Here is a 13834-nt window from a genome sequence, read left to right on the forward strand (position 1 = left end):
CTTATTATACCTTTAATAATTATTAACCACTTCCAAGGTCTATTTAAATCTACTTTATAATGTTTCTTTTGTATGTAATTCTCAGTGTCCTATTTTTCTGTTAATAGCTAGTCACCACACCCAAAATACCTAGTTTAGTATTTTCAAACATCACAAATATCTTTTAATATATTATAGTCAAGATATTGTCCTTTGTCATGAATTCCCACTTCATGAATTCAAACTATGATATGTGTCTATATTGATGTTATGTCCGTAGTTTCACAATTCCATATGAAAAAGTGTAAAACTGCTGTTTTTGCATGTGAAACTATTTTTCTCTACTGCATCTGGTGTAAGTATAAAAGTTATGAACTGTACTTTTTTTTAGTGTGTGTCTGTGACTTTGGAGAATATGGTCTGGCTAAATGTGAAAAAACATTACTGCTAAATGACAAACTAATTGAAGAAATTATTTAGCTACAGTGTCAGTATTTGCTCCTAGTAATACTATTATAGCTTTGGACATATACAGAGTCTTTACTTTTTCAGTTGGCTCCTGTTGTGTAATTATTTTGTCATAGCATTTTCATTAGAAAAAATACATTTCTGAAAGGAAATTTGAAAAATAAGGGAACAGATAATAGAACACAAATCCTTAAGTTGGCTCTGCCTGTGAATGTTACTTACTGTTGCTGTAGTACTGTCTTAAGTATGTTGAAATTAAAATTTGGTACTATAACTTTTGGTTTAAAAATATATGATATATTTTTGACTAGTTGGCAAGCTTAATAGATGGAACTGAATTATGATTTGCCCCAAGTGCAAAATAAAGTTATAGGTTCTAGGCATCTAGACTCCTAGTTTCATGTGTAAACTAAGTTTTAAAAAATTTTCTAAGGAAAGGAATAAATAGATTGTTGTGTATTTGTGGGGAGGTGAAGTGTGTGCAGGTACTAGTTTTATGATTGGTAAACAGAATAATACCAGAAATATCCTTAATTCATATTATAAATTTGATCTGCCTCCATCTAGTGCTTAAGAGAAAATTTCAGCATGGAGGAATTCTGACACCACAATTGCTCTCTAAAACATAGTAATCATAATGTTTATCATTTAAGTGCTTTATGCCGTATCTGTAGTACTGAATGTGGTCTTGTTGGAGAGATTTAAGAAAAACTCAGGTTCCTCACAGACCATCCATTGTTCTCTCCTGCCCCAAAAAAGAATCAAATATACTGGACGAAAAAGATTTATCCTCAGAGAAGCAAATGATCAAGGTGTTAAAAATAGGATTTTTGTTACCTCGAGTCTAACAGAGAAATCCATATTTAGTCATCTATTAACATGTTTTGTGGCTAACACCACAGGTGGTGGAAATGCCCGTATGTTTGTTCCTGATTGTGCTTTTTATAAGTATAATTCTTTCTTCATTTTTCTCTCACTCAGCCCCAAATATATAGGAACTCAGTTTTTGCTTTAGTATTTCAAAATTTTATGTGATAGATGATATTATAGCTTAAATTATCTAGTTTTCAGCAGCTGAGTAATTCTGGAACAGTTTCATGATTTGAACTCCTCTGCACAGGAATCTGGACCTTTTGTTCATCAGCAGAGAAGTTCATTAGTACAGAATATAAAGTCTCTAGAAAAGGAGATCGTCTAAAAAGTATATTTTAAAAACAGTTTCTAATTTTTTGTATCAAAGCTCAGTCATTAAAGTGAACTTTATAGGAATATAGTTTATGTCTTAAACCATAGATGAGCAAGATGTATTAGTAGGCCTTTCATTTCTGTTACACTGAAATAGATCATTACTCATACACTTACAGTCATTACTGATAGTGATGAATCTAGTAGAAACAGTGCTTACTAACACTCAATTTAAATTTTGAATTATAATTCTCAGGTTTGTTTAATATACCATGTCATGATTTGTAACTTAAATAATAATGTTTGGTGTTCCCTTGCTTCTTTGTGATATTTATAAATTTGAGGCTAGTTATTCAAATAAAGAACTACAGAAAAATTATCAAATTTTTCTATGTGTGCAAAGTTAACTTGAAAAAGATCTTAGTCATCTTTAGAAAACTGGATTATTGATTGCTTAGCACTGTTATACATGTACTAAAAAAAAAAATCATGTGAATGTAAATTTTCTTGTGCTTTCCTGCTATTTAGATGCCCAGCCTACAGAGTCTGAGAAGGAAATTTATAATCAGGTGAATGTAGTACTAAAAGATGCAGAAGGCATCTTGGAGGACTTGCAATCATACAGAGGAGCAGGCCATGAAATACGAGAGGTAAAGCATTTTTATACATTTTCCAATCAACTAAAATTTACCATGTTCCTCTTCTTTTTAGTCCTTATTGTTTGCTATACTTTAGAATTGTCTAGTTGCATATTAAGTATTCTGTTTCAGGGAAGATCACTTGCATTATTTCAGAAGTCGTTGCAGTGATATAAGGATAAAAGGAAAGTATGATTCTATAAATATGTAATTTATGTATATTAGACAAAGTTTTATTTACTTTTGGTTTACTCTAACACTTAAAATTTACCGTATCCATAGGGGCTATTCATACTGTTTCTGGAAGGGAGGAGAGAGCATCATACTTCCTGTGGCTTTTTTGTTCTTCCAGTCTGTTTTTCTGCTCCTCCTAAGCTTCTTAGGAGAAAGCTGATATCATCCTTATGGTCTGGAGCTCCCCAACTCTATCTGATGACTTTACACCACAGAACGAATATCTGGTGTGGTCTCCCTCAACTTTGATCTCCCAAACCTCTAAACTTACCCAGGTTTCCATCCATCTCTTTTTTCCATTTCTCAATTTTTTTCAGAAGAAGCTGTGTTCCTTCTTCTTACCAAGACTAACTTCTCTGTCTTTGTTCTCTACCCTCGTCTGGAATGTGCCTCTTAATTTCTTTCTCTAAATGACATCTTCTTTCTTTGCTTCTTTTGTTGACTTCTTCCCCGCAGCATGTGCATATTCTCAGATGTTCTGTGCTACCCAAAGAAACTCCCTTGCCTCTGGACATTCTCTTCTTCTCTTTATTGCATTACCTGAAGGCATAGTTCACACTTTATTACTTCATTTCCCCCCCCCTCGCCCTTCTGTTTCTATCCTTCTTCTATGTAAGTAATTAGTGCGGAGATTATCAAGGATCGATCTATTAGGTTTATAGTCTGTATCAAACTTGCTTCCTCTGATGATATTTGGAGTACTAGTGAAGGAAGAATTAAGTGCAGACACCTGAAGATGATAATTTATTAAGTGTTTTGGCCAAAGGGGCCACAGGTTTGGGTGATTGACTGGATGTTTAATGTAAAAGAGAAGCTTCGAGTTAAATGACTCCATGCTTTCTAGATTAGTAGTTGGTGGTATCATTAACTGAGGGAAATTAGAATGTGAATTCTGTGGGGGTTTTTTTTGATGGGGGGAGGGAGGTAATTAGGTTATTTATTTATTTATATGGAGGTACTGGGCATTGAACCCAGGACCTCGTGCATGCTGAACACGTGTTCTGCCCCTGAGCTATACTCTCCCCCTTGAATTCCGTTTTTTACCTCTCCCACGCTGGACTGCTTGTTTCCTGAATGTTTGCACATGTACAGTTCCTTGTCTTTTTTTGGGGGGGGGGGTCTGGAACATGCCCTTTTTTCTTTTCCTGTTTAATACCTGTCCTTTCTTCAAAGCCCCAATAATCTACTTCCCTGTGCTCTTTTGCCCTGAGCATTTTGTGTGTTTCTTTCATGGTAGCTGTCACTTTTTTTAAAGCCATTTGTATGTGATGTTTATATCTTCACTACAGCACCTCTAGCTTGAGGAGGACACACCTGGTTTCTTATTTATTTTTGTACACCTAGTACAGTGCTTAGTAAGCAGTTAGTAACTGTTGAAGAAATAAACGCAAGAGCTTTAGACTAATCTTGCCAGTTATCAATAGTTTGAGTAAAACCTTAAGATTTCAGTAAATGAAAGCATGTAACCATTTCTGTGATTTCTCTGAACATATTTTGAAAAATCAAGTATTTATGGAAGTGGAAGATTTAAATAATTAAGCAGGATCTTAATTAACTGATAAATTCTTCTTTCCCTATAGGTCACACCAATTCACAAGTTGTTCTAAAATGTTTCATAGTGTCTCCTGGTTGATTATTAGTGCTGTAAATTATATTAGTTGCATCATTAAGCTTCTTTAAAGTTTGTTTTGTAACTGAGTTCTTACCAACTGGTTATAGTTATCTCCCACGAACAATAAAGACAAAACATCTCATTCATTGTAGAGACAACAACCATTACCTATTTGATATATATTTTTTTCAGGGTAGAACTCTTAGGGTTTTTTTTTTTTTAAACTTCCTAGTGGAAGGATTACTCTGCTTCAGTGTGGGAAAGCTCACTACAGTTAAAAATAGGGTTTCCCCACAGTCTTTATATTGACTTAATTGAGTGCATATTGATAGTCAGTTGTAATCATCTAGAAGAGAGTAAAATGACAGAAAAGTTTATATATTGATTGTTTCAAAGAAGGCTGATGGGGCTGTGAAACCAGAAGCTCTTAACGCTGTGACCGAAGACTGAACTTCTCCGTAGGATGCTGCGTCACTCAGCAGTGCTGTGTTTCCCTGAGGAGTTACAAATGTAGCCATATACAGTTCACTCATAGTATTAGTCCCTGGTTGGTCATATGGGAAAGCTGATAAATGTCTCATAGTTAAAAAGTCAAAAAAGTTTATATAGAAAAATAAAACTGAAGATCACTTAAATATAAAGGAAGAATAAAAAGGCAATAGAGACTTATCTTACCAGGCTTTGAGACTTATTGGAAACGTACTGTTATTAAACAGTTTGGTTTAAAAAAAAATTTAAGGACAGAGATATAGGTAAATATTTAAAAATAGATATAAAATATGTAACCCAGAAAACTCTTTAAATAGTATTTAAATCTTCTGTAGATGGGAAATAAATGCATAATAACTATTCAAGCAGTTGAAGAAATCCTCCCTGAGAAGGAATGTATGTTGATGTTTGGATATAAGCAGGAAAGATTTCTGAATAGTGGAAGAACAATTTAAATTAAGAAAGGAAGGTAGAAATAAAAGCTGAATACATACTAAATACATAAAGAACAGATATAATGACCAAAACTGCCATAGGTCAATGTGAAGACTTAATTGACTTAGTAAAATAATCATTCTACCTATGAGAAGACACACACTAGGTGAAATGTTCAGATTTACAATACGAAATACCCATCACTGTCATGCAGTTTTACTGCATACAGTAATAAACTGTTAAAAGTTTAATACTGATTTATGGAGAAACAGGTAATCTTAATCAACGTAAGTGGGTATTGTAAAATGGTTGTGTTTTTGGAGGTCAGTTTGGCAAGGTGTAAAATCAGATCTGTAAAAGTAGTTGTACTCTTTTACCAGGTACTTAGATTTCAAAAAATATTCTCCAAAAGACTGTCATTCAAGAGGAAGGTAAAAAACCTTTGTGGCCACCTTATTCATGGCAGCAAAAATGTGGAAGCAATTCAGAGTTCTGAGGATAAAGTTGGAGAATCCATCAGCAAAGATATATAGAACCTGACACACAGACTGAGAGTTGACTGTTATTGCTACTGTACTAATGATGTGGATTACATATATATATATATATATATTTGTTTAAACAGCACTTTATTAAACGTGACTCTAAAATAGAATAAAATTCAGGATAGAATCTATTGAATAAATAAAGCTTATTCTCTAGAATGAACCACTAGAGAGGGAAGTAACTTCCTGCTAATGTTTTATGTCCATAACAATTTTAACATTTTTGAAAATGAGAATTATAATACTTCCTCCATAACAGCGTAACCATTGACATTTTAGAGTGTCCTTTTGCATATTAGGCTATGATGGGTGCTCTACCAGAAGTGTTACCTAACAGTAGTAAAACTGACTTGAAAGGAGAAAGAATCAGAATTGTAAGGAGAATCATAAAATGTTGTCATAAAAGAGCAGCCAGTGTCTTAGTTCTGCATCCAGTCAAGGCAGGGCCAGGGAAATAGATAGTTAACTCTATTCAGTTATGAAAATTGGTGACATTTGCTGGAGCATTTTAATATTATGAGAATGAGCTGATATTTAGAAAATCCTATTTAGATCCTTGCAAGAAAGGTTGGATAGGCTCCTGAAGAGAAGAAAATAAATTAAAAATTTTATGTTTGCTTATTTCCCAAATAATAAATAAAATAAACTAATTTTTACTTCTTGATATAAAACCATTGAGACTGGGCTTGAGTCTAAAAAGATTTCTTTGTACACATCAGGATAATATCACGGCCTCTTTGAAATATTTATGTTAATATAATGTGAAATAAGAACTGTCACATATTATAATGTCAGGTTTCCTTTTAACATTACAGTATTTCTAGATAGTCCTAGGTAGAACTCACTTCAGACTCCTATTTGTTTATATTTAAAAAAAGTCAAGAAAGTTTGAATATAGTGGCAAGGTTATAAAGCAAATTGCTTAAACAATATATAGCCCATTTACTTAGTTTGTAGCAAATGTATCTAAAGTTTTCTCTAAATCTATCTGGTTTCAGTTTTATTTTGCTTTCTTATTTTTGGTTTTGTTTGGATGGAGTCAGAGTACTAGCGTCTTGGGAAAATCTAAACGTGCCATTACCTTCTGATTTTATTATAAACAGGTGGTAGTTATGTGTTTCACCTCAGATGGTATGTTTAGCTTGTTTGAAGATGTTAGAGAAAGCAAATCAAGGAACAAAAGATTAAGAAAAGCATCTATAAGCAAAAAGAAGATGAAAGGAAGAAAATTAAGTTCTTTGGAAATAACCCTCTGTATTTACAAATGATTGCCTGACGGTTTGAAAGGCTGGTCACAGATCATATTCATGTTTATGTTAGTCTCTAGATTATATTTTATTTTGTCCCCTTTCACATTTGAAACTATAGTTTTTCACCTTATTCAGAAAAACCTAAGTAAACTTAGATTCCAGAATAGGATTTTATTTATAGGGTGGGGATAAGTGACAATTTCCAAATCACATTTTTTCAGGTTGATTTAGTTTCTTAAGTGTTTGTTACCTTTTTTAAAGCTGATTTTCACCCTGAAATTTGAATTACTGAAAGTTTATTAACCCTTTCCCAGAGTTGGGAATCTTACTTTCTTGGTTTCCTTTTATTCCACTAAAATAATCCTTAAGACTAAGAATTTCTTAAAAAGCCTGTCTGTGATCTGGGAAATGTTTCCTTTTTGTGGCTCTAAAAGGTATCAAGGCATAATATATTTAACAAGCATACATTGTGTCACTTTTTATTCCACTCTAATCCATTGCGGGGGTAACAAAAAATGTATTATAATAGGTTTAAAGTATCCATGGAGTTGAGAAGGCCACTCTCAGCATTCCTGGGTCTCCATTATTCTGAATTTCATAGATTATACCAGAGTTTCCTGTGTTTGCCAAAGCTTGTATTTTAATGTAAAAATAATACTGTTGTGATTTTTTAACAAAGTCTAACTATTTTCATTCTCTGAATTTTGAAGGCAATCCAGCATCCAGCAGATGAGAAGTTACAAGAGAAGGCGTGGGGTGCAGTTGTTCCACTAGTAGGCAAATTAAAGAAATTTTATGAATTTTCTCAGAGGTTAGGTAAGTTGAAAGTTTTGTCATTATGACTTCCCTAATGAAAAAGACAATTATTGATATTAGAAGTTATTTACAGTATTCTATGTTCACATTACTAAATTTACATGTTACATAGGTAACACAAGCTTGTTACAAGATAACAGCATGATCTTTTTATCATCCCTTTCAATCCAGATCTTAAATTTATCTAGACCATTTTCCTTAATAAATTATAAGTTCCATAGGGAAATCTCTGAATTTTTGCAGCTTTAAGGGTCCTATTATGCCTATAATGAGAAACCACTTGGTAGAATTTCTCTCCAGCTCACTAGCAAATCCTATTCCATACGTGGCAATTCATCCTCAGGCTCTTGGGTTATTTAGATTTTTATGTTCTTAAGATCATTGCTAATTATGATCAATTCATGTACCTAAAACTGTACAAGATGAGAAATAGGAGGCTAATGTTAAAGTTATCTAGGGAGTTATTAAGTAAAAAGAATTCAAAACCATCTGCTTTTTCCCTTGAATGGGAAAAATTATTCAGAGATCAGAATTGTCCCTTTAATTTAATGAGTAAGCAAATTGGATTTCTTTTTCTTGGAGAAGGAGGAGGCAGAGCAGGTAAGACTTAGCTGTTTAGCTGCTTGTGTAATCTGAAAGATGTAAACTGGAAGAGCTTTATTTTGTGAAATTGTAAGCATAGAGGAGGAGTAGTATAGATGTGTTATAAATTTGAAACAGTTCAATTTAAGTTTTTGACACGTTTTTATATAGTTTTGATTTTTTAGTCATATAAATATGTTATGTATTCTAAGTGAGTACATACAATTTCATAAGGAAACCAGTACTATAATGTAGAAGTCAACTTGGGGCTCATATGCTAAATGTAGACCTAAGATGTGATTTTTTGACCCACAAGTTTTTTAAAAAATTCCTTATTAGTTGCCAAGTTTTAAAATATTTGTATTTTGTGTGTATGTGTGTGTGTGTGTGTGTGTGTGTGTGTTGTAATTCTTTGGTTGCTTTGGAGAAATCACTAGGTTAGGCAACAATTAATCCATTGATCTGCCTCTCAGTAGGTGAAGCTAGGTGGCAGACCCACTCTGTGTCCACTAGTTAGGGTATGTGCTTTGTGGTTTGCAGTAGGTCCCTACTACATCCTAGGGTTTTATATCTTGCTCTCTTTATGCCTTTATATTAGCTACTTGGCTATTTGTATTTGCAACCTCTACTTTAAAGTTGAAGTTCCGTTTTTTTTTAAAGTCTTTATTTTTAAAAGAGTAAGAGAATTGCTATTTTTCCTTATATGCAATACACACTGTTAAATGCAAGGGCAAATAATAGTTAAAATAGAAATGTTTGTGTAAATTATCCTTTTCTTACTAGAAATAAGAACTACAAATTATTTTCGCAAGCAGGACAGTCAGTTCTTTCCGTCAGTTATCTATGTAACTTTGTAACTTCAGAGAGCCTAGGTCTTCTCATCTTGCTACCTTCACTTCTACTCAGTTTTTCTTGGTTGCTAGTTCCTAGCAGCTTTTGAAGTTAAATTGCTTTAGATGCTGCTCGGGTCATGCTGTAGCTCATCTTCGTCTCTCAGCATCTGCCAGTGAAAAGAAAGAATACTTGTAAAATAGGCCAAACCAGTCAGGCTTACATGTTTTCTCGTATTTTAACTACTGAAGTTAAATTGGGCTCGTGGTGTGTGTTTCGGCACAGGTGCTGTGTTCCAGCAGACGGTATAGTAACACAGGTAATAGCGAAAAGCTATCAGTTTTTATTCTGTCATGTGGGAGCCTTGAACCTTCATTGCTGTCGTCGAGGGGCTTCTGAAGGGGTGAGCGAAGTACAAATTTGAGTTCTGGTGGTTTGCTCCTCATCTCTTGGCCAGTAACCTCGTTCATAATGTTTCCAGTTTCCTTGCTGACAGGATGTATATCCTTCCTTGCATGTGATGGGAGCTCAGTGATCAATGAGCGAATGAGTGATGGATTAATGAATTCATACATCTGATATTTCAAATACGTGTTGGGTATTTAGGAGAAGCAATAATAATGGATTTTAGTCTTGGGAGGGATAATGGCCTATCTTTGAATTCTGGTGTTTGCTGTTATTAGCTGTGTGGTCTTGGTTACATCATTCAATTCTCTGAGCTTCAGTATCCTATCTGGACCTCCGTCCATTGAGCCCTCTGCTTTAAGTCCACTTAACCTCTTGTCTCTTCTCTTTCTACCTCACTGTTGACCGAGAGATGAGGCTGAACACCACAGACAGCACAGAGAGCACCGCACAGTTACCAAGTGGCACGTGGTCCTTCAGAATCCCAAGGAGAGGGTTGCGTGGCTCAAGCACTACAGATAAACCACCGGTGTACTCCAGGAGAGGGACCCTGACCCCTTGGTGGTTTGCATACCTGTAGAGGGACGAGGAAGGGATCACTTGACTAATTTGGAAGGGTTTAACCTTGCTGGCTTGGGAAACATCTTGTACTTGCCTGTTTCAGTCTGAGGCCTTTCTCGGTGGACGCAGCTGCCTGAGGGAAGGTTGTGTGATCAGATGGTTGACAAACTGCTTTGTGTCTCCTCAGTCTTCCTCCTGGTCCAAGGGCTTGTAGGGGTCACCTCCGGAGGTCATAATGATAAGAGTCTAGCCAACACGCTGACTCCTTTTCACTGGGCTAAATTTATCGACATCTATTCAGAAGGTTCTAAGGTGCCCACAATAATTGTTGTCATATCTCTTGGCTGTCTCAAATCCCCCCACGGATCTTCTGAGGATTCAAGGACTGGTCTTTGATAGTTGGTGGAAGGCAGTTGGTGAAAATAAATGGCTCTTGTCTCGAAGGGAGTCCTCTCTTCTCAGTCATCCATCCATTTGTTTCTCTTTCTTGGTCTACTTTGTGGACTCATCTGTTATTTTTCCCTCTCAATTCTTCCTTGCAGCCTTCTTAAGTAGCTTTGGCTTCTGCACTGGTCTACCAGCTAACTTCTGCCAGAATTAGGACTTAAGTAGCCCGCTGATTTCCTCCTTGTCATCTACCTTTTGTAAGAATCATGACCACATGGTTTTCTTTTAGGAGCTTCATCAGAGAGACCCATTCCTAGACGACCTCTTCTTTGACCTCCCTGTCTTTTCAGCTCAGCCAGAGACCTCTGAGCCACCTTTTGGGACCTCTGTCTCTGATTCCCGTCTTGTCGCAGGGCATTATAGTCTGGCAGGACTGGCTTGTATCAGCAGAGGACCCCAGGCTGATTATCTGCTTTGGAGGCAAATAAGCAACCTTGTCATCTTGAGTTTCTTTTCTATGATAGAGCTGCTGTTGAGGGCTTCAGCCCTCCCTGGATAGTTCTCCAGCTGCAGTCATTGGCTGCCCCAGCTCAGCCATGTGACCCAATTCCACCTCTGGGTGTGGGGGTGGGGAGTGTCTCCCATTCCCCAAAGGGGTAGAGCACTTTGAAAGCTGAAGTTAACCCTGAGACTTGTTAAATCTAGGAAATGCAAATTTCTTTCTTTCTTTAACAGCTCTTTTTGTTTTTAAAATAGTTTTTCCAGTTTGCACATCTCTCAGATTTGTTTTCCACTTACATTAATGCCGATACATGGGATGAATATTGGGAGAAGTAATCAATTTTTCAAAATAGCCAATTTTTTTCCTTTTAATTGATCTTCACACCCACTCTTGCACCTCTGTAAGCCATCTATACTCCCACAGTCCACTCTCTACACTGCGGATACAGTGGAGTTTTTAAATGCCAGTCTGATGTCACTACCCTGCTTAAATGGTTTCTCCAGGGACATCAGAGTGACAAGGCCAGGGGGCTTAATATGGCACACAGATCATGTGCCTGTTTAGTCTTCGGTTACTTTCCTTCTTGCCTCTCTGTTCCACCTGCATTGGTCTTGCAGTTTCTCTGCTGCCACGCTCTTCTCCGTTCAGGACCTGGCTCCCTGCCCTGTCTGTGTGCAAACTCTTGCTCATCCATAGTGCATGCGCCAGTCTCAGCCCAGATGTCGCTTACTCAGGAAGACCTTTTCCTGAGTCTTCAACTAGGTAAGGTCCCATTGTCAGGCCTTTCCACAGTGCCGTGTACTTCTCCTTCTTGATACATATCCCAGCTGTAGTAAGTTGTCTGCGTTCTCTATATAACTAGGTTCTGTGTGGGCGCAGGGCATGAGTATCTTCATCTCTGTTTCTCCAGCGCCTGGCACATATTAGACTGTGAATACATTTTCTGACTTATTATAAAAAAAGATAAAAACTGTCATTTGGAGTTGCCATGTGGATTACAGGTAATGTCTGTGAAATGTCTAGCTGAGTACCTGGCACATAATAGACACATAAGGAGTGCTTACTATTAGTAGTAATCAGTAAATTAATCTTTTATAGGGTTATAGATGGCTAATTAGAAAGTTGCTTTATTTGAGAAACAGTTTATTATGGTGGAAGGAATACGGCTGTGAAATCAGGAACACTGAGCATTTACGAGCTTCACCCTTGGACACTCCTGAAACTCAGTTTATCTGTCTGTAATGCCCATGTCATAGTTGATGGTGAAAAGTTAGTTGACAGACTAGGGTTAAGCGTATATAAGTATGGAGTATAAGTTCATAATTGGGTCTTCATAAACAGAGTTGATATTTTTTTAACTTAAACGTTGATGATCTGACATAAATTTGTTATCATTAATAAATGTTTGTTTATTGATCTGGCATTTATTCATTAATGTCAGATCACCATCTAACTCTGTAAGCTCTTGTTTTCTAAGAATAGAATCTAGCATTGTTTTCTGATTCTGTAATCTGTAACTGAATTAGTATGAAGTGTAATATCAGTATTTTTTTGAAGTGAAATATCAGTATTTCCATTTTTATACACACTATTTACTAGTCTGGCATTCCAAAAGTAGCAGTTGTTTTAAAGGGACAGTTTTACTTACATAATGAATTAGAACATCTATATTATGGTCCTGAGATGCCAGGCTCCAAAACACTCAGGAAGCTAATTATTAAACAGAATATTTGGTTTCCTTTTATAGCTGAAAGAGAGCAGTTTGTGTTTATAAATAAACAGCATATTCAAAGTATGTAAAGTTGGCAATTCATTCATACCCATGTTACAGATTTGACTCTGTGGCCACAGTGCCACTTGAAGAAGTTACTCAGCTGTAGGTAACAGTTACCATTTCATAAAAATCAACACTGTGTAGAATGTGAAAATAATATAAAATTTGTCCTTTGATCCTGGAATTTAATTCAAATTCATACTCTGCATGATTTTGAATTTGGGTTTATGGAAATTGAATTAGTCACTTTAGGGTTTTTATTCTGTTAAACAGTATTCAGTTTGAGTGTTACGTTTAGATAATCTGGCTTTTAAAGAGACATAAGTTTTATGGGAATTGAAATAGATTAAAAAATGCTCACTTTTTTATCACAGAGATACAGATAACATTTTAACCTTTTTTTTCTTTAGAAGCAGCATTAAGAGGTCTTCTGGGAGCCTTGACAAGTACCCCATATTCTCCCACCCAGCATCTAGAGCGAGAGCAGGCTCTTGCTAAACAGTTTGCAGAAATTCTTCATTTTACACTCCGGTTTGATGAACTCAAGGTAGGATTGTTTTGCTGGCCCTTGTATGAAACTCATGAGTCTTCCAATAAGCACTAGGAGGAAATGCCTGGAGACCTTGTTAAAAGGTGTTTGAATGATGTCTGCTGGTTTTTAGCAAAAATAGGAAACTGGATTTAAAAATTATACAGGCCTTTTGATACATACGTAGCCAGTGGCACATTACCCAGTATTCAGTCTTCATTTAACTTAATTTTGAAAATCATCTCTGAAACAATATGACCTTTTCTAATATTGTTTTTCCTGCTCATCCCCAGTTTTTTCCAACATTCTTTTATATAAAAATGTTAAGATATTTTTTCTTTCTTCCTTGCTTTCTCCCACCCCACCTCACCCCTCCCCTCCCTCCCTCCTTCCCTTTCTCTCTCCCCCCACCTCCCCTTCCTATCTATCTACCTATAAATGTCCTTTTGTTAGAAAGAGTGAGTGTTAAAGAAAGAAGCATTGGATTGCATATCAGGAGACCTGAGTCCCACTGAGGCTCTGTCACAGTAACCAGTTAGGAGGCACAGGTCCTTTGACTTTTCAGGGCCTCAGGTACCTTGTCTAGAAAATGGAACAGCTAGATTCCTAACT

The 13834-nt window shown here is 36.0% G+C and overlaps 1 protein-coding gene and 1 non-coding gene across 9 annotated transcripts in view; both read left to right on the forward strand.

Moving 5' to 3' along the window:
* Window positions 1–13834, forward strand: part of CYRIB (CYFIP related Rac1 interactor B) — a 134832-nt gene that overhangs the window by 110277 nt on the left and 10721 nt on the right. For all 8 annotated transcript variants that reach the window (XM_031439627.2, XM_064476847.1, XM_064476845.1 and 5 more), the window contains 3 exons: window positions 2161–2282; window positions 7546–7651; window positions 13104–13240. In XM_031439627.2, the coding sequence (XP_031295487.1) occupies window positions 2161–2282; window positions 7546–7651; window positions 13104–13240 (365 nt within the window). The remainder of the gene's footprint in view (window positions 1–2160; window positions 2283–7545; window positions 7652–13103; window positions 13241–13834) is intronic.
* LOC116149050 (small nucleolar RNA SNORA25) lies at window positions 4499–4626 on the forward strand. Its single transcript, XR_004132687.1, has one exon. It is a non-coding gene; the product is annotated as a small nucleolar RNA SNORA25 (small nucleolar RNA).

The sequence above is a fragment of the Camelus dromedarius genome, chromosome 20 (genome assembly GCF_036321535.1).
Source record: "Camelus dromedarius isolate mCamDro1 chromosome 20, mCamDro1.pat, whole genome shotgun sequence".
NCBI lineage: Eukaryota > Metazoa > Chordata > Mammalia > Artiodactyla > Camelidae > Camelus > Camelus dromedarius.